Source organism: Dendrobium catenatum, unplaced genomic scaffold, assembly GCF_001605985.2.
Source record: "Dendrobium catenatum unplaced genomic scaffold, ASM160598v2 fragScaff_scaffold_1056, whole genome shotgun sequence".
Lineage (NCBI taxonomy): Eukaryota > Viridiplantae > Streptophyta > Magnoliopsida > Asparagales > Orchidaceae > Dendrobium > Dendrobium catenatum.
The window spans coordinates 1,487,903-1,510,380 of NW_021319518.1; the positions used below are offsets into that span (position 1 = coordinate 1,487,903).

General features: G+C 35.0%; 1 protein-coding gene across 1 annotated transcript; it reads left to right on the forward strand.

Moving 5' to 3' along the window:
• Positions 1–11,532: 11,532 nt before the first annotated feature.
• Positions 11,533–13,853, forward strand: LOC110096093 (protein LYK5). Its single transcript, XM_020821862.2, has one exon. It carries the CDS (start codon positions 11,675–11,677, stop codon positions 13,640–13,642), a length of 1,968 nt encoding a protein of 655 aa, XP_020677521.1. The 5' UTR covers positions 11,533–11,674; the 3' UTR covers positions 13,643–13,853.
• Positions 13,854–22,478: the final 8,625 nt, after the last annotated feature.

The following is a 22,478-nucleotide window of genomic DNA, read 5'->3' on the forward strand; positions in this document are numbered from 1 at the left end:
TATATGTAATTTTTTTATTTAATTTAATTTTATTAAAAATTTTGGAAGTTTTGAGGGTTAATTAAGGGTTTAACATTAAGTTAATTAATTAAGGGACTTAGTTATTTTTAAAATCAGTGAAAAAATTTTTATGGGTTGAGAATAACGCTATGTTTAAATTTTTCAAATTTCATGTCAATAAGAAGTGTATCCTAATTTTTAAAATTAATCTAAGTTTTCTAGAAAAGGGTCCTTAATTATTAGGTTCAAAATGATGTTTTAACTAACCCTTGAATAATCATAATTACACATACACAAGCACCATCATGTCCTTAGAACTAGGAGAGCCTACGCAAGGTGTATGTGTGTTTATCCTAAGCATGAAAGTATTAAATATAAGAAATATAATAAAAGACAAAATTAGTGAACAATCAAGATATGATTTTCCAATAATCATCACCCATAAATTCTATTCAAGTAGCTCCATCTATCCTTAAAATTCCATGGGTTCTCTTAATATTAAAAAATTTAACATATATATAATTTTAAAATAATATAATTAATTTTTAATTTTTTTAATATATTACATATATTTTCTAGATTTAATTTGAATTCTTTAAATTTTAAATTTGTTTAAGTTAAAAAAATATTTAGAATAAATTTAAAATTATTAATTATTAAAATAATTCTTAATGGAATCAAATATACTCTTAAATGTTTTTGGAATTTAAATATTAAAATATTTTCTTAAAAATTTTAAATATTTGAAATTTAATTTAATTAAAATTAATTAAATATAATACATATTTTAATCAATTCAAATTTTACGTTAAAATACATAAAATATATTCTTAAATTAATTTTAGAATTTCAAATTAAATATTTCTTAAAATGGGGACTCTCAATTATCTTGAAATATTTTAAATAAAACTCTTTAATGTTTGAAAATATTTTATTTAAATAAATCCAATTAAACATGAATTAATATTTTAAAATAAATACTAAGATTATTTAAGAATAAATTAAAATTTTACATTTGAAATGAATTTTAGGAAATTAATATATTTTGAATTTGAAGGTTGTCATTAGTTAATTACAAAATTTTGATAGAATACCTTTTGATTAAATTTAATTTTTAATTATTTATTAATATTTTAATGATTTAGTATATATTAATATAATTTAACATAAATTAATATTAAATATAATTTTAATTATATCATAATAAGGCTTTAAAATGTTTCTAAAAATTAGATACATAACTAATTAATTAAATTTAAATCTTAAGTATTTTCAATTAAATATAAGATTAAGATATTAAATATATATGTTATTTAAAATAGATTTATATAGAAATATATATATCTATATATATATTAAATTAATTCATTATTGATTTTAATTAAATTTATTTAATTTAAAAGTTAAATTATAAACATTTTTATATTATGTAAAATTTTGAATTTATATTTGATTTTTGATGATTTCTTTAAGAAAATCTGCTACAATAAACACTTTAATAATTAATTTGAAGAATGTATTAAATCAAAACCGCATGGTGGCGCTACGGTGGTGGCCTCATATTTACCTTGTTCAATCGCAAAAATCATTAGCAATGAATATGTTACTGCACAATCATTGCTATTGCTAATGATTGAACGACAGCACAGCGGCTGACTTATCCGTCTAATTCTTTATGGTTTAAACTAACAGACAAGATCACACCGGATGAAGATGTTAATTGCGTGATCAAATTAATAATTGAATGAAGCCATGAATGGCTAGATCCAAATCGTTGATCTTATGATCAACAATTCAAATCTTATGTAACATAAAGATTACTTAAAGCGAGCCTTAAAACATGTATTTTAGCTCGTTCTCTCGATCCGAAGGACCAAATGGCTTGAAATTTTAAGCTTAGAGTCTAGATATGAAAAGAATTCATAGGGGATGGATATCAACGTTTAAAAAGTTCTTAATAAAAAGCTATTTAACTCTATATGTTATGACCTAGGGCTAAGGGTTTTGAGAGATCTAACTGTTGAATCTTTGAGGTTTTGGATTCTCTAAAATTGTAGTTTATCCATGTTAAAATTTACTGAAGGAAGTGTGGTCTAAAACACGCTGGATCAACTACTTCAGGCCTTAAATGGACTTGGGGCCAAGGTGGCCAGGATCCCATCACCAGTGAGCTTTAACTGATTGGATTGAACTTAAAATGGTAAAGGGAGTTGATGGAAGCTCAAACAAGACTTGAGAGGGGCTTGAAGAGCTCTAGTAGGAGAGAGAGAGAGAGAGAGAGAGAGAGAGAGAGAGAGAGAGAGAGAGAGTTATCAATGAGCTTATTTTGATGCTTCTCCCCTATTCAAACATTCCAGCCTTTCATGGATGGTTGGGATAGCTTTATGGACTTCCCATATGCTGTCACATGTCCCTAGGGAAGTTAGAAAGCTAAGCTAAAGTTTAGAACGACCTTATCGCCATTGGGTGCTTGAATGGATGGGGGGGAGAATTCCTTCCACATTTGGTTAAACCAATCTCTTGGCCTTGTTTAGAAGGCCTTGAGAGAGCTTTTTAAGCTCAAATGGAATGAGCCAAGCAGCCTAGTCTAAGGGATAAAGCCACCTTTAATATGGTATGACCATGGGAGAGAGTTTAAGCTTGTATTGACCTCTTTGACTAGTCAATTGGTTAAAGTGGGATGAGGTGGTGGTGGGGGGAGGGGGGATAGAAGCTGTTGGTTGAGTGGCTTGGGGAGAGATGGAGGCCACATGTGTTCATTTTAAGTGAGAGGTCAAACGGAGTAGAACGGTTGACCAAGGTTTGTTGAATGGGGTTGGTAAAATTTAAAAGATTTGACTCATTAATGGTTAGGGCATGCTTGATTCATGTATTGGAATAGGATTATAGGTTTGGAGGTGTTGATTTGGTCTCATGGGGAAATTTGACCTAAATCGGCTTGGTTTAACCAAAGTTTGACTTAATTGACAAAGTCAACTATTGATGGGGTTAACCTATCTAGTTAAGTCCAAACCACTTGGAAGGTTTTCAAAGTGTTTTGAATAAATTTTGGATTGATTTGGTGTTTTGATTGAGTGATTATAGGGTTTATGGTTGGTCTAGTCGACCTCGGTTGACTTTGTCAACCAGGTTGACCCAGGGGCAGGGGTTGGGCTCAATTGGTTTGGATATATATTTGGAGTTCAAAAGAGGTGATTTCAAAGTATAGATTGGTTATTTTGGTCAATTTGACCATTTTGACCCTTAAGGATCTTTTTGCTCGACCTAGGTTGACTTGGTCAACCAGGTTGACCTAGGGCTAGGGTTTGGGTCCAATATGTTCCTAAGGACAATTAGGATTCATTGGGATATGTTTTGAGGATTCATGAGGGAGGGTCATGTTCGATTTTTGGGCAAAGACCAAAAACCCCTTAAAGGGTATTTTGGTCATTTTGACCCCTAGTCAACCCTGGGTCAAATTGGGTGTAGAAAGGTTTAGGTTTGTGGTCAAAAGGTCTTGAAAAAGGTTATGGATGTGGTTGGGAGGTATTGAATGGGTCCTAAGGTCAAATTCCACTGAATGGCATGTCTAGTGGCACAAGCTATAAATATTTAAAGGTTTTGCAACATTTAGAAATCAACATGATTTTTGGGGTTAGAGTCCTCCAAAAGAGCTCTAATTTGGAGGGTTAGAACTAGATACATGTCATATCAACATAAATTGATATACTTTGAATCATATGTCAATTGACTGGGTTTCAAGGTGATATAAAAATCACACATAAAGGGTTTCAGGACCTGGGTTTCTAACCATGAGGTTTTATTTGGAATGCTTGAATCATTGAGTTGAGATGGATCTTAAAGTTGATTGATTAAAATGGATCTCTCATATCAATCTCAATCATATGAATGTTTGAGAATGATTGAGCGGGATTGGAGTTTGATTAAAAATTAATATAGAACTCGAGAATGGGAATTGAACTGGATTTTGGGATGTATTTGATCAGGGATCTGGCATAGGGATTGAATTAAGGAGTGGAAATGCATTTGATTAGAATTGGATCTTGATTGGGACCTGCATGGTTGAGAGGTAAAGACCTTCTAATCATTAGGTCATTAGAAAGAAACCCAAATAGTTCCTAGTGACCTCATACATAAATGAGGTCAACAATTGTCATTATCAGACTAGGTCAAAGATTGTGCATGGCTTCAGTGGGCTGTTGAAGCTCTACTTCATTGTTTATGCCACTTCTAAGACCAATTATAAATTTATTTGGTGGTTAATAATCTTGATTAAGGCAATTGGTCCTACCCATAAGGCCATCAAATATATTTATATAGTCCACTATATGTATATTCCATTACTTTAATGTCATTAACTATTCATATATCTTTTTTTCACGTGATTTCTAAGTTAGTTTATAGCCCTCAACATTTCTTTCATCTCTACCTAGGTAAAGAATGTTGTATATGGTCTTTCCTATTTTACTAAGATTTATTCTAGCAATTTTGGCATGGTTTATTAAATTCATTATAACAAAGGTAGTTCTTTAATTGTTGTCCATTTGATACTAATCAAATAATTCATTGATTAAGATGAGCCCATGTTGATAATTATTTGGATTATGAATAATGTCATAAGTCAAGTTTTCTACCTTAACCTTCTTTGTAGTTTCATCCATATGGTCATTATGCCTATGATATTCATCCCTATCATGGTTCCAAAATTGATCTCTCCTAGATGGATGGTCATTTCTTCAGTGTTCCCTAAATTTCTCTCAAATAGAATTAGTTTTAGCTTACTTTTGGGCAGGTTGTTATACTTGCATCCCAAGGATCAAAGTTTGCATTGTTATAAAGTCCATAATCATACATTGTAATCTATGGAAGGCTACCTCACTATGTAAGACAAACACTTCTGCCCTTTTAGATAAAATGTTCATATGATCATTATTTCTATATTTTGGTACCATGTTTCATGCAATGTGGATACACTATTTGTGGAATAAGGGAGAGATTTTGATGAATTTTTTTATAAAAATATGCAATGAGTGTTCACTGTAAAAAATTAAAAATATGCTTGAAAGGATGCTAAAAAAAATTTAAAGCCTTTACTCTAATATATGGAGCAAGTGAAATAGAATGGCAAAATTATTTATAAATATTTTTAATAAAACCTAAGTTTGTAATATAAAGATTTACTATTCTTTGGAATCTAAATAAAGGCTAAGTTTGCTAATGGATCACTTACTTTATAATGTGAATTCACTCTAGAAACTTGAAGGTATGATAAGTTTAAAGGGTGGTTGATTAAGCTCAAGAAAATACTGAATATTAGTTGACTCTACATTAGTTCATAAATATGACAAAAAAATGCACTTTGCCTCAAATCTTTCTAACAGAAAATTTGATACCCACAGAAAAGAGTAAACAAAATTCAAAAATAAGAGAAATGAACTCTTTATGGATTGAAATTCACTAATTTTAAGTGGTAGTCCAAGCATCCAATCCTCTTTGTAGTGAAATCTCTTATGCTCCTCCAACTTAACCTATGATACCAACTTTTACGTGGCCTAGGGTTTGAGCATTATGGGATTGTCGATTTTTTCTTAGAATGCTTCTAAATGTTTTTAAGGGTGATACATAATTATTGTGAAATGTTTAAGATGATTGTTGTTCAATTCCCATGCAAATAATGTAGGACGTGTAAGGATGTATGTAATCGAGATGAATTTTCTTACTTGGCCTTCAGGCTTTTAGGTTTTAAAAATGATAGAACTCTAGGAATTGGAAAGTCTTGAACATGGAAGATAATTATCTTTAGATCAATCCTAATATATATATAAATATTTAAAGGAGTTTAAATGGATCACAAAAGGTCTACCATAAAACTAGGTCAAATTAAACTAAGTATTGGTCGAGAGCTCATCTTGGCTTTTCTATTGGACTTTTTTTTTTTTGAGAAGTGGATGGGAAATTTCTATGGAACTATGAAGGGATAAACTCAAAAGAATTCTACAACAATAGAGTAAAATGATTCAAGGAGATAGACTGCTTACTAAGCACTAAAATATTTAGGGTTGAAGAAATCATTGAATCCCTTCAATGGTGAGACTCACCGCCAATCCCCCTCTTCTTGCAATAAACTCCAAATTTTGCAATACAACCAAAGACTTTTAATTCTTCATTATATCAGGCTTGAATAAGCTAACAACATCCACATTTGAATTGCACAAAGAGAGGAAAAATGAGTGTGTCCTATGCCTTAAGTGTGCATGAGAGAGAGCGAGGCAATTACTGAAGTAACTGCCCCTCCTTTGTCATTTGGCTATCCATCTAAGCAAGGGTCCACATTTATTTGAATTATTTAATTTAAATAAAAATTTTGCACTTAAAAATTATTCACATTCCCTAAAGGCTTGAAAAATCTAAACTTTAAATTGCACATTTTAATTAAAATTTGCTAATACAAATAAAACTCACTGACGCATAATTTTTTATAACATTTATTATATATATTGTAGAAAACAAGATGAGAAAGAAGAAGACGGTCTGTTCTTGACAGAGCCGATGAACAGAAAAGCAGAACAAGAGAATTGTTTTTCATTTTTTATCAAGAGAGATACATGGCTTATATAAATAGAGTAACGTACGGCTTAATGTATATACCCAATAAGAATATTACACCTCAGCATCCTTAATACAAACTAATTGCTATTATATTATAATGCTCTAATACGCCCCGTCAAACTGATGGGTCCTTGATAACGGTAAGTTTGAGATGAAGTATATGAAAATGAGATGTAGATAAAGGTTTGGTTAGAATGTCTGCTTTTTGATCAATTGTGCTTATAGGTAGCAGAGTAATATTATTCTTTTGAATTTGGTCTCTTATAATTTTTTGTTCAATGTCTACATGTTTGGTGCGAGCATGAAACACCGGATTGTGAGCCGAAGCGATGGCCGATGTATTGTCACAGTACATTTCAGTTGGATAGTCTTGAGGTATATCGTAATCTTGTAGTAGTTTTCGGAGCCAAATGATGTCCGTTGTGAGCGCCGTGAGAGCACGGTATTCTGATTCTGTGGAGGATCGGGTGACGGTGTGCTGTTTCTTGACCGTCCAGGATATGATAGTGTCACTAAGAAAGGAGCAATACCCAGACGTAGATTTTCTAGTAATGGGATCACCAGCCCAGTCCACATTTGAAAAGGATTTAAGAACAAGATTAGTTTTGGTGATTGGAATACCGAAGTCCAACATACCTTTGATGTATCGTAAGAGACGTTTGAGCTGATAAAAATGTTGAGGAAGGGGATTCTGCATGTGCTGTGATAGTAGATTTACACTGTATGGAATGTTGGGTCGAGTAAGAGTCAGGTACTGAAGAGATTCGATTAGACGACGATATAGAGTTGGATTGGTGAGGAATGGTTCTGAATTGAAAACCGTGGGCAGTTTTGTGCAGGTGGGGTTGGAGAGGGGCTTGCATTCAGTTAAGTTGGCCTGTTGAAGCAATTGATAAGCATACTTCTTTTGTGATAGGAAGTACGAGTCTTGAGAACATTGAATCCGTATGCCAAGGAACTCATTTGCATTTCCTAAATGTTTCAAGCAGAATTCTTTTCCGAGCTTGTGTAAGATATCTTGGATGGTATTCGATTGATTCCCTGTGATTAAAATATTGTCAACATATATAAGAAGAAATATATAAGCCTTATCTTTGTGGTAGATGAGAAGTGACGGGTCGGTTTGACTGTGTGAGAACCCGATTGACTCGAGGAAGGATGTAAAGGTGTTGTAACACTATCTTGGAGCCTATTTTAGTCCATATAGGGCTTTTTGATGTTTGCATACATGATCAGGATGGGAGCTATCTTCAAAACCTCTCGGTTGGTTCATGTATATAGTTTCGGTTAAGGTTCCTTGTAGAAACGCGTTTGCGACGTCCAGTTGGTGAACCTGCCAATCATGATACAGAGCAATAGACAAGAGTATACAAATAGTAGGTAATTTTACTACATGACTGATTGTTTATGTGTAATCTATTCTGAATTCTTTATTGTTGCCTTGAGCAACCAGTCTCGCCTTGTATTTCGCTACCGAGCCGTCAGCATGAAATTTGGTTCGGTACTTCCATTTGCAGCCGAGGATGGATCGTTGTTAGGTGGTTTGCCTAAACTCCAGGTGGATTGTTTTTGAAGCGCAAGAAATTCAGCGGCCATGGCTTGGCACCATTCAAACTTCTTGATGGCTTCAGTGTAGGACATGGGGTCGGGCGAGATGGACGAATTGGTTAGATGAAGAAGGTTTAAGTGATTCATATTTTTGAGCGATCCTGTTTGGCTACGGGTTGTCATGGGATGAGACGGCTTTGTTGGGGGAGCTATGGGATGAGTAGAAGGATATGATTGCGGAGCCACGGGATGAGTTTCTTGGATCACAGGGGTATGAGGTATAGGGTGATTGTTATCTTGGATCACATAAATGAAGGTAGGCACAGTAACTTGATTAGATGAGGCAGGTATCAATAGATGAGGAGAAGTATCATTGGGTGGAAGAGCTGAGTTAGAGGCAATAGTGGAGAATGGAAAAGATTGTTCATTGAAGGTGGTGTGCCTAGAAAAAATGATTTTATTTGTGATTGGGTCTAGACATTTGCACCCTTTTTAAGTATCCGAGTATCCCAAGAAAACACAGGATTTGGATCTTGGTTGGAGCTTATGATGAGAGGTAGGCGGAGTGAGCGAAAAGCATTGACAGCCGAAGACGTGAAGATTGTTGTAGTCAGGTTTGGTGTGATGAATAAGTTCAAAAGGAGAGATGTTATTGGTGGTAGGAGACGGCATTTTATTAATTAGATAGATAGAAGTTAATACCGCATCAGGCTAGTAAATGTAAGGAACCAAGGATGTGCGGAGAAGGGTTCTCGTAGTCTCGATGATATGACAGTGCTTTCTCTCAGCTAAACCATTCTGTTCTAGGGTATAAGGACAGGATAGTTGGTGTGTTATGCCGTGTTCTGCGAAGATAGTCGGCAAACTCGTGGTTGACGTATTCGAATCCACCGTCAGTACGAAGAATTTTTATTTTGCGAGAGATATAATTTTCTACTTGAGTTTTAAAATCAATGAAAATGCGTAAAACATCATATTTTCATCGTAAAGGAAAAAGCCATGTAAATCTAGTGTAATCGTCGATGAATATGCAGTAATAGTTGTATCCTTGAGTAGATACAATCGGAGTCAGACCCCAAACATCAGAGCGAATGAGCACGAGAGGCATATTCTGACGATTTTTAGACAATTCAAAAGACAGCTCATGGCATTTCGATTCTTTACACAGTTGACAGAAAAAATGTTTTTCAATTTTAAGATGAGTATTACAGCTAGAAATTAAGTCCAAAACATGATTATACGGGTGGCCTAGCCGATAATGCTAGATATTGGTCGGGGTGGGGACTGCAGCCAGCGCCTTCTTGTGCGGTAATGAGGAGTTGATCTGGATAGGGTAGAGACCTTCAGTGCACTGCCCTTGCAGAATGACCTAGTGAGTCTTCCGGTCCTTAAATGTGAAACCATTGGAATCAAAATTTATCAAAAGATTATTATCTTTTGTTAGACGAGATATAGATAGTAAATTGTAAGCGAGAGATGGAGAGTGAAGAATGTGAGAAAAATGTAGCTTACAAGAGGGAGTTAGAAGAAGTCCAGCCCCTGAGTGTGCTATGTTGATGGAGCTGCCATCGGCGATCGTGTTGTTGTCCGATCCTTGGTAAGGTGAGGTAATGGACATGTTGTCGAGCGAGTTTCTTAAATACATTGAGGCAACGGAATCCAGAAACCAGTTACTGTCCGAGTTGGTAGAGGTGGCAAGAAGCGCACAGTTCACGTTTCTTGCGGCCGGAGTGTACTGAGCGTTCATGCGATGCCAACAAGATTGTGCTGAGTGGCCTTTCTTGTAGCATATTTGACAAACAACTGAACTGTTGGGATTGTTTCTGGATGGTCCCGAGGAATTGTAGCTTTGTTTCCCGCGAGACCTCTTGCCGTGCCCTCTATAGCTGAATAAGGCATGTGCGAGATCATTGCTTATGTGTTGACGAGCTGCATCCGCAGCCAAATTTATTTCTTCGCTAAGAAGAAGAGGGTAGAGTTGGTCGAGGCTTATGGGTGTGAGCATAGTTCTAATGGAGGTCTTGAAGGATTGATAGGTAGGAGGAAGGCCATTTAGAATGTAGAGAATAATATCCTCTATGTTGACAGTGGAACCGGCTGCCGAAATTTGATCAACTAAAGATTTGATTTCGGAGCGGTATTGAGTCATTGTAGAGGTTTTGAGGGAGACGTTGTGAAGTTCATTCTTGAGTTGAATGACCTTGGAGCGATTTGATGATTGAAAATGGGATTCTAGCGTTTGCCATATAGCAGATGTAGATTCAAGAGAAATTACATAAGGCAAGATTGAGGCGGAAATGGTGGAGCATATAGCGGCAGAAAGGTTTTGATCGGTAAGATGCTAGTTGATGAATCTTGGATTTGAGGACGACGAACCGTCTGGATTTTGAACAAAACTGGCCAGGATTGTGGTTTGTGACTCAAGAAAACAATGGAATCCATTGACACGGATGATCTTCAGAATTTGGGATCGCCATATGGCGTAATTATCAGCGGCAAGCAGAGTTGTGACGAAGTTCTTAATGTTGGAGACAACGAACTTTAGATTGGCCGGGATTGGAGGATCGACGGAGACGGGATGATCGTGAAGATCATCGGAGATCTGGAGGGAGGCGGCGTCAAACATAGATCAGGAATCCTGATTACAAGGCGACTGATACCATGTAGAAAGACAAGATGAGAAAGAAGAAGACGGTCTGTTCTTGACAGAGCCGATGAATAGGAAAGCAGAACAAGAGAATTGTTTTTCATTTTTTATCAAGAGAGATGCATGGCTTATATAAACAGAGTAACGTACGGCTTAATGTATATATCCAATAAGAATATTACACCTCAGCATAATTAATACAAACTAATTGATATTATATTATAATGCTCTAATATATATATATATATATATATCTAATTTCAAGCTTTCATTTTGCTCTGATTTCGAGACCTTCAAGTCGACTATAAATTTGCTGAAATAAGAGTTCAAATGGTCAACCGTATAATTTATTGAGTTTCCAATTTAATTTTTACTTCGAGCTTCGTGCCGAATCAACATAATTTTTTGATGATATATGAAGCTTCAAACAATATTCCAAAAAACTTCGTACAAATTTCTAATTTTTATTTCTTAATATATTTACTTCGTAGACAAAAAAGCCGCTTACATCGTGTAAAAGCAAAACGCTACGCCATCATCGTAATATCACAATAACGCTCAATTTCAGTAAGATTGGGTGAACATGAAATAATTGTATAGTACAAAAGAAAATAATCTATCAAATAGAAAAATAATTAGACATTAAAATATTATTCATTAGGAAAGAAAACAAAAATGACTGTCTAGTCCGTCATTTTATATTTTATTTTAATTTCTATTGACGATTCAACGTTCAACATCGGAGCGTTCGTCTGGTCTTCCTTTGGACAGTTGAATTGGTGACCCTGCGGTCACATACCCACCAGCTACACAAATATCGCAGATCTAGTTTCTCCTCTCACGCGCATATCCTTGAAGCAAGCTCCAGCCATGGCGTCTTCCTCTTCTACTATTCTTTTCCTCCATCTCCTCGTCCTCCTCCTTGTCGTCCTCTTCTTTACCTCATGCTATTCTCAGCAGCCTTACATTAACAACGTGCAGGACAACTGCTATGGCTCGAACGCGTCATCCGCCCTTGGTTATACCTGCAACGGCGTTGAGCACTCCTGCACCTCTTTCCTCACCTTCCGTGCAAAATCCCCCTACCTATCACCGGCCATCATCGCTTTCCTTCTATCTGCGGACGCTTCCAACATCTCACGCATCAATTCCGTCACCGACGTCGCCACTCTCTCCTCCGGTGAGCTTATCCTCATTCCCATCTCCTGTTCTTGTTCCAACCAATTCTACCAACACAACGCCTCCTATACCATCAAAGCCCTCTCCGAGAATTACTTCGACATTGCTAACGAGACGTACCAGGGTCTCTCAACCTGTCAAGCCCTAATGGATCAGAACCCTTTCGACAGCCGCAAACTCGCCGTCGGCGATCAGCTTGTCGTACCACTTCGGTGCGCTTGTCCAACAATAAACCAAACGAAAGCCGGCATCAAGTACCTCCTCAGCTACATCATCGAAAAGAATGACGATCTCTCCACCCTCGCCCAAATCTTTAAATCCGATTACCAATCCATTCTCGATGCAAACGAGCTCAACGAGAAGTCCACCTATTTCCCTTTCACCACACTATTAATTCCTCTTACCACTGAGCCCACCGCCTTGTCGTCTTCCCCGCCGTCCCCCGAGCCTAGTGCCTCAGAAGCTAAACCACTACCACCCGGCGGCGGTGGCTCTAGCCATACAGGGCTGTTCGTAGGGGTTGGCGTTGGAGTCGGGTTGCTGCTTCTTATTGGTGCCCTAGCTCTTTTCTTCTGCTTGAGGCGGCGGAAGCAGCCCCCAAAGGGTGAGCCAGTGTCCAACATCACAGAGTATGAGGAGCTACCATTCAAATCAACTTCTTTGTCATCGCCGACTACCCCTTACCATTTAGCTTCCAGCTTGCAAGGTGCGCTTGACTGGATGACAGTGTATAAATTTGAAGAATTGCAGAAGGCTACTGAATATTTTGATGAAAAACATCGCATCAAAGGCTCAGTATATCGGGGTGTTATCAATGGTGATTCTGCTGCTATAAAGAGGTTGAAAGGTGATGTGTCTAATGAGATCAAAATATTGAAGCAGATAAGCCATTCAAGTCTGATCAGGCTTTCTGGGTTTTGCCTTCATGAAGGAGATACTTATATGGTGTATGAGTATGCGGAGATGGGCTCTCTTAGTGATTGGCTATATCATATGAAGGGTAAGAGTGATTCTTCTAACCTTACCTGGAACCATAGGATTCAGATTGCTTGCGATGTTGCAGATGGGTTGAATTATCTCCACAATTACACGAATCCTCCCTACGTTCATAAGAATTTGAAGAGCAGCAATGTTCTAATTGCGAAGGATTTCAGGGCCAAGGTTTCGAATTTCGGGCTTGCGAGGCCTCTAGCAGATGAGGAGGGGCTCCAGCAGCTTACCAGGCATGTCGTTGGTACTCAGGGGTACCTGGCGCCCGAGTATCTCGAGCATGGCCTTATCACTCCGAAGCTTGATGTTTTTGCCTTCGGTGTTGTTTTGCTTGAGCTTTTATCTGGTAAAGAAGCCACATTTGAAAGGGAGGGTGAGGAGAAAGGTGAGATTCTTCTGTCATCAACCATTGAGGAGGTTCTTTCTGGAGAAGAAGTGAGGAGCAAGTTGAGAGGCTTTCTTGATCCTTGCTTGAGAGATGATTACCCTTTTGATTTGGCTTTTGCCACCGCCGAACTGGCAAAGAGATGCGTATCTCATGATCTTAATTCGCGGCCTACTATGAATGAATTGCTTGTATCTCTTTCAGCCATCTATAACTCCACTCTGGATTGGAATCCAGAAGGTCTAGCAAGTTCTCGTTCTTCCTCTACTATACATGGTAGGTAGTGATGCTCTTGCCATTGAATTTATATCGATTAGACATTCTGTATTGTATGTAGTTAATCAGTTGAATAACATGAGAAAGTTGTTCAGATTGAAAATTTCAAAATTTTGCCTCTCTTTTTGTGTGGTTTTATATCTATTATCGTATAGAAACGATTGTTCTCTTCATGTAAAAATATCACACAATGTTAAGAGAGATTCTCTCTTTTTTTTTTTTTACAGGACATTCCCCATTATGTTTTGCAGTTATTTGCTTTTTCTTCATCCTATATATATTTATATCCATGATTTTTACAATAGACAGAAGAGATCCACTTTTCTTCTATTCTATCTATTTATAGCATAACATCAGAGAAAGCTCGATCTTTAGGGGCTCTTTGGCTGCTAGTAGGATTTAGTAAATTCTGTAAATCTTATAAATACCGATTTACTAAATCCTGGAAGATAAAGGTCTTGTTTGATAAAGGTCAAGTCTTGTTAAATCCTAGAATATCGTTTGACTATTTATTTCAATATTTAGGAATTTAAATGATTGAAATATTTTTTTATATTAAATTATTTTATAGAAAAATTAATTAAATTAATAATGGTGTAAAAATAACAAGTTTTTATCCCATTATATGGGATTCTCTACATGAATCTTTTTAATTGATATAACGTTTTAAATAATAATTACTTTATAATTTATTAAATTAATCAAATATTAGTTTTTATTTATTAAAAACTAAATTAAAAATCAAATTACACAAGTTAAATTGCTGGTCAGCTTTGCATGTGTTAGTTGACTTCCTGGGAGTAGCAATTTCATTGGATATTATTGTATGCGGAGTCAAGAGAACTATTAAATTTTATGCTGTGAATAATATAATAAAATTGCCAGGTAAACATCAAATAATTCACTATCTATGAATTCCACACTAAGGGCATCTCCAACCGACCTCCAAACGCTTGAATGGAGCTCCCGGCCAGCTCCAGCCGAACTGCAAAATTTCCGCTATATGCCTGCGGGTGAACAGTGGGACGCCAATATTGGCGTTGCACTGTTCATCTCCGTCATTTTTACCACTCTACCGAACTTGTCGCGGGAAAAAAAGAGGCGACGGTTAACTGCAAAAGGGTGAAAAACGCGTTCCATTGGAGATGAAATCACGGTATTTTGTAGTTTCCGGCATTTTGGAGTGAAAAATGAGATTTTCGGTTGGAGATGATCTAATAATCTCTCCTTCTTTGCTTAATTATCTTTTGAGTCCGAGTAGATTGGCGAGTTCATTATGATACCAGCAAATGCACCTCGGTTTTGATGAGCTCATATCATCTACAAATTTGATCCTATTCAGGACAAAATGGAGGATTTGGATGTGGGACCATTTGGCAGGATTTACGGTAAATTTTACCGCGTAAATCAGACTACCGAACAACCCTTACCTGCCACTGACCTTCTACTGATAGCCCAAACGCTGTAGCACAAGCTCGTCAACGCTAGACCTCTTCTTCGGAAGCTCGTCTAATGAGGGACCTCAAACTCATTTGTACGAAACGGCAAGAACGGCCTGGATCTCGTTTGATGCAGTCAACACAAAAGGGGCAAGTCCATCTCTGCCAGCTTCATCTGTTCTTTTCCATCACAAGCCACATCAAACACGTAGTTAGCTCAGCTCACTGCCTTTCCCCCACGAAGTCTTCCACACATACCAAAGTCCGTTAGGATTTTTTTTTTTTTTTTTGAATATTCAGGCAAGTTAAAATAAACTTATACAAATATCATATACAAAAGATTTGAACCTAAAATTTTTTATTTGATAGTCAAAGTTCTCAATTAATAGACCAAAATGAGCTGTGTTTAGATCCATCTTACTTATCCTATAAACCCTGCTTTCTACCACTTCTAAGATTTTGAAAACCTGTCTGGATTAGTGGAGTAACAACAAAAGTAAAGTAGTTTATTATTTTTTTTAAATATTATTTTAAAACAACTTTAAAGATAAGAGAGATTAATAAAAACATTTTTTTCTAGATAAATTATAATTTATCACAAAGATTTTGTTTTGTTTTTGAAATAAATTATTATTCAAACACAAAAATTTTAACCATTAAATTAAAATATACAAAAAGTAAAATAATGCATAAAAGAAAAAGATAAATAAAAATTTTTATAGTTATTCGGTCAACCTGACTTAAATTCACTTCCTGAAGTCCTCTCTCAAGGAATTCCACTAACTAATCCTGCTCCGACTAAGGGAGATGTGCTTTTCTCTTCACAGGGACATAGAGAACATCATTATTCACCTCTTCTCTCTCTTGAGATGTATTGCTCGTTTTGCAACCAGCATGACGAAGACGCCTCACTTCTAGCCTTCTGGCTAGAACAAAAGTCTTCTCACCAAGAATATTTACACCTCTTACACCCAAAAGTTCTCACGCTAATAAACATGAGGAAAGGTCATAGAATATGAAGAACAATCCTTGTGCACCAGTTTTGCACATCGATCTTATGGATATCTTTCCATGAGATCCTTCATAGTCTCTACCACCTTCTCACTCTCATAGTAGAATGACTCCCAATAACTCTTTCTCTCTCAACCAACTCTGATCTCTCAAAACTACTCAACCCTTGATAGATGGAGACTCCATAAAGGAAAAAATGTTCAACAACCCATTCTTCATCTTTAAGAGGATTATTTATATTAAGTAAATAATCAAACCTTAAAATATCCTAATTTAGTTAATTTCATGAGATGATCATATAGTCCAATCTATAGATTATATAGTATGATCTGCTTAATGATGAGGCTTTTTAGGTCTACCTCTACCTTTCTTAACATAAGTTAAATCTAATACGTCTACTCTCCTAACCAGGTCATTAGAAGGTGTCACTTTATGTGACCAAACCATCTAAGGCGACTCTGTCTAATCTTATCCACCACTGGAGCTACTCCAACATTTTCACGTATATGCTCATTTCGTATCCTATCTTTAAGAGTAATGCCACTCATCTGCCTGAGCATCCTCATCTTTGCAACACTTAACTTAATATTATGCTTCTCTTTAATAGACAACATTTTGCACCATAAAGCATTGAAGGTCTAAACACCATCTTATAGAAGTTTCACTTAAGTTTTAGTGGTGTTTTTCTATTACACAACAAGCCTGGTGCATTCCTCCACTTCATCCATCCAACTTGAATTCTACTAAAAATATCAACATATATTTCACCATCAATCTGAATAATAGACCCAAGATATCTAAAGCGTGTGCTCTTATTAATATCTTGATCACTCAAAGTCACAAACCTCTCACTAGATCTATTACTACAAAAACTACACTCAATATATTCATTTTTATATATACTCAAATGAAAACCCTTAGATGCTATGGTTGACCTCCATAATTCAAGTTTACCTTCAACTCCATCTTTATTATTATCAACAAGAAGAATATCATAAGAAAAAAAGCATACACTAGAGAACATCCTCTTGAAAATATTTACTAAGAATATCCATGACTAAAGCAAAAAAGATATGGGCCTATGCCTGATCCTTGATGGATATAATCCAGCTAAAATTAAAAAATACTTGATCAAACCACCTTATGTTTGAACACAAGTAACAGCTCCAACATATATATCTATTATCACTTGAATATAAGCATTTTTAATCCCTTTCTTTTTTATAACTCTCCATAAAATTTCTATTGGAATTTTATTATATGTTTTCTCTAAATCAATAAATATCACATGAAGAACTTCCTTTTTCTCTCTATACTTCTCCATCAAACCTCTTAATGAATGTATGGTTTCCATAGTAGACATACCTGGCATGAATCCAAATTGATTTTGAGAAACATTAATATTATGTCGTAACCTATGTTCCATAACTCTCTCTTATAGTTTTAAAGTATGACACATCAACTTATTTCCTCTATAATTTGCATAATCTTGTGCATCACCTTTAATGTTAAAGATAGGAATCAAAACACTCATTCTCCACACATCTGACATCTTTTTAGTCTTCAAAATAATATTAAAAAGTTTAGTAAGACAACAAATTCCTTCATCTCCTAAGTATTTCCACATCTCTATTGGATTATTGTTGACCTCATTATTTGAGGTCAATTTCCCCGGAATCGACTATAGCACCTAGGTCTTCGTAGCCTAGTATAGAGGTCACCCGCAGAATTCCTCTTAGGTGGACACCCACTGACGTAGCATCGACTCGAACCTATCACTCAACTCGAATCTATCATTCAATTCGAATCAAAATCAATTCAATCTAGTTTTAATTCGGCTCCAAACTGAACTCAAATCAACTCATCAATTAAACCCCAAATTCTACCTAATAAAATTTCTTTTCAAATCAAGATCAACCCTTAATTTATTTTTTTAAGAAAAAAGGGCTTAAACCATTCTTAACCATCAATTTTTTTTGAAATGAAAATTGATTAACTACAGTTTAGGGCCGGTCCAACCCACAACCCCATTCTCCTTCTCTATTCACGAACCGACCCCAACCAACACCTGCAGTTCGCGAACTACCTCCCCCTCACTTAACTCCCGAACTCCCTATCCCCCACTCTCTCATTCGCACGAAGCACAGCCCACTCGCACTCTCCAGTTCGCGTGAGAAGCTGCCAGCCCGTTACTCCTCCCCATTCACACATAAAGAACCAAACTCCCTCCTCTCTTCAGTCCGCAAGAAGCTTAGGAACCGACAACCCCAGAGCACCTCACAAAACTCCCTCTCCCTCATATTTCGAAAACCAAACCCATAATCCCCATATATCCTGTAGTTCCGTCTCCCTCACACTCTCTCTTAAGTTTGCAACTCATACTCCCCTACACATAGAGAACCATTCATCCCACAACACGAACGTCCAGCCCTCAACCGCTCCCTCTCCCCTCTAATTGGCGAACAGTTCCTCTTCTCCTAGAGTTGGGAACTGCTTTCACTGCAGTTCGAAAACTATTTGGTCTCCTCCAGTTCATGCACAGAAAGAATCGTCTCTCTCTCTCTCCCAGTTCAGAAACAGCCCGCCTCTTCTCCTACTTCAAGTCACACAAACCGCCCCATATATTGACTCATTCACATAAACAGCCGACACAAGCTTCCAATCAGATTCTCTGCTTCGTTCTCTCTCACACATTCGGTTTTCTCTCAATTCGGAAGAAGCCCAGGCGAGAACGCTCTCTATCAATCGCTCTCGTGAAACCAAATTCAAAGAAGCCGAAGGGAGTTCGCGTGGACAGCAGTCTAAGCCAAAGGATCCCTATTTTTCTCTGCCCTTGAAAGCATCAGCAACCTTCTCATCCTTGGGTAATCTCTTCTACATCTTCATCTTCTTTCTCTTCTTTTTAGTAATTTTGATGATAAAAATGATTTGAGAAAAGTTTATTGATATTCTTTCAGAAGGAGAAGAAAAATATGCAAGATTGAAAATAGGGAGATGTTTCTTTCTCTTCCAAAATAGCTTTCTCTTGCTTCTAATGGCTATATATTTTCATTATCGTCTTTAGGATCTTGTTGATAATGAAGATAATGATTTTTTCTTTTAATTAATATAAGAATGGTGATCAGTTTTCCCATTTCAATTTGATGAATATGTGATTTAAGAGTTTCCATTTTTTTTATTAATATAGTTTTCCTTCAATTAATGAGTAAAGTTGAATTTCTATGTTCTAATGATTAAGCATTTGTGAAATCCCCAATTTTTAGAATGCTTATATTTAAGCCAATTTTTATAACAAATATTTTTTTATCTTTACTTGCACATTTTGATTCCACCACCAACTATTTTTATTATTAGAAGCTTTTTCTTTTAATAGTCTAAGCACATCAGTAGTAAGATTCTTAATATTACAAGCTAATATTTCCCACATAGTATTGCTTCCTCATGCACCAATAAAATCTTAAAATTGTGAATCTTACTCTTAAAGAATCTTACTCTCAAAAATATTTTTTGTTAAAGTTCTTTAAATGTTACCATCTAATCCTAGAATAATGATATACCATATTTTCATACTTTTCCCCTTCTTCTTAAAGTCCAAAACTAATAAGCGATGTTGGGTGCAAAGACTTTCACTTGGAATAAATTTAAAATCTCTATAATCTAAATGTTATGTTTTTCTTATAAGAAAATAAGCAATCTAAGTTTTACTATAACCACTCTTATAAGTGATGAGATGCTCATCTCTTTTCTTAAATAAGGTCTCAACAATAATAAAATCATAAGGTAGAGCAAAATATGATATAGTTTTACCACCTTCATTAGTTGCTCCAAACCAATAATCTACCTCTCTACCAATATATCTATTTAAATCTCCCCCAATAAAAATTCTTTCTTCAAGATGTATCTTTTATATTAATTATTCTAAGCCATTCCATATTTTAATTTTAAGCACTTATCCAAACCTATTTTAGGAGCATAAGTACTTATAATATTTATAATATTTAAAAATATAATTCTATCTCTAATTCTATTATATTTTACAACATTATCTTTCAAATTGTTATATATAATCACAACAACACCATTTCTAGTACGACTCTTACTAGAATACCAAATTTAAGCTATAAACTATCAATCTCCTTAGCCTTCTCTCCTACCCATTTAATTTTCTAAAAATGCATATAATATGTATCTTCCTATGAATCATAACATAAATTAATTTCATTAATTTTTATATAAGGCAACCTATATTTCATTATCCTAACCTAATTTTAATTTCATGGACTAGCTTCTTTGTCCACATCAGTCCATATTTTTTTCCTATTTAACATTGCATCTGGGCTCTTAGACTTCTAGATTTTGACAAACTTTCATAGTGTTTGATTTTTTTTAGTTTTATCAGGTCTTCATCTTGATTACATCTCATGCGTGCTTCCTAACATTATTATAAATGCTAATTTCTTACACACATAACTCAACTTGTGATTAATATAACTAATAATATTTATAATCATCAAAACCCTAATGTACACTAGGCTAATGGGATTCAACAACTTCCCTCTTTTAAGGATGACAAATATTTTTTGTTGTAGTGAAAAAGAAATCATTTTTTTATTTAAGTATTTTTCTCCTCCTTCGTTGATGCTGCCAATTGAAAGTAATAGGAGAAAAAAAAATCTTAAAATCAAGCATTTTTTATTTTTTATTTAGTTAATTTTAAATTTTTCAAAGAAAACCATAACACCTTATATTAATCAAACATATAAAAATAAAATAAACACAAAATATATTTTTCATTTATATAAAAGAAAGTAAAACAAAAAGGTTTTAAACTACAATTTTTTTCCCTTTTAACATCACTAACAAGAAGAGCAACTAAGAAAAAATAAAAATAATAAAAAAAATCATAAAAAGAAAAGTAGGAAATCACTTAATAGCTAGAAGGCCCATGATTCAGTGATAGGGACCGAGGTTGAAAGTTACTATGGACGAGTGAGAAGTATTCTTGTAATCATTCTTAATCCTCCTAATGTTGGTGTTCCATCTCCTGCCATTATGCATTAGGCTGCTGAATGTGAGTATTCAATTTGAGCACAAGTTGAAGAAAGTGATTAGTTTAAATTTCTTCGAGATACGGAGGTGTTGGAGGAGTGGTTGAGCTGGTGGTGCTCCCTCTTCTTCTTCTTCTTCTTCTTCCTACTCCCCTTTTAAGTGAACCTATTTATACCTCCCACTATAGATTTGGGATCCACAATAGGATTCTCCCAAATTAGGAATTTTGGATCATTTAAAGTATGTTTAGTTTTAGCTCAAAGTTAATAGCCTAGATAGTAGGTCTATTGGTACTCTAGTGAATTCCATCTACTATAGGATTAACATACTCCCTAAGAGGTCTAAGATAGTCTTGATCTTGAACTGGTTTAGCCATACCTTAAGCTAAAGTATTTTTGGATTTTCTTATTTTTATTGGGATCATCTCAATATCTAAGTCAAATACTAAGGGCTCCTTACTAAATCTACTACATGTGAAAAAGTAAAGAAAAATTAAATAATAGAAAAAAATAACAAGCAAATTTTTTTCTTCTTTAAATTTTTTTTAAATAAAATAGCAAGCAGGATACAAGAAGGACTAAATATACAACTAGTTCAACATTATAGATTAAATTACTAATTTGGATGTTACTTCCTTCATAATAGTGCCAAAAATTTAATGGGGCGTGGTTGCGTGGATTATGTTTATATTATAGGTTGAAATATGCTTAGGTTTTATTTGATATGTAATATACAGTAAATACGTAAGTGCATGTGTCGATCAAGTAATAAAGTATTTGTTAGCTTATCGATCTTATGAGTAAGTATTCTACTAACATGTTATTGAACTAATATTACCTTCTATAACTATGATGTTTATCCTACTGAATGAAAATAAGGGTTTGAGATTGTATCTTTAATGGAGAGTGTAAAGGAAAAGATAAGATACCAAATGATAAAATATTTTTGACTAATGACTATGAGTCACCTAAGTTTTTATAGGTGGACTCTTTTATGTTTGATGTGGATATGAGCATATGGATCCCTAGATATTTGTTGAGCTTTTAATGATGTGGAGGGATATTTATGGCCTTCTTATAATGATTGTATCTTCATAAAACCTTGAACGCTAAACATCCTAAGTCTAGGCATGCAAGAGTTCCATTCTAATTCTCCTAATTATTCTAATATCCCTCCTTCAAGATAATATATCATACTAAATTTTAACTACATTCCTATAATGATTACATCTTCATAAAACAAATATTAAATATATAAAGTAATCATCATATCTATAATATCAATTAGTAAATAAATCGTATAAAGCATCCAATCAAAACTTCAGTAAAAATTGTTAAAATTTAAT

Excerpts from the sequence above, each read along its gene's own strand:
- LOC110096093 (XM_020821862.2), top strand. The coding sequence starts at position 11,675 with ATGGCGTCTTCCTCTTCTACTATTCTTTTCCTCCATCTCCTCGTCCTC.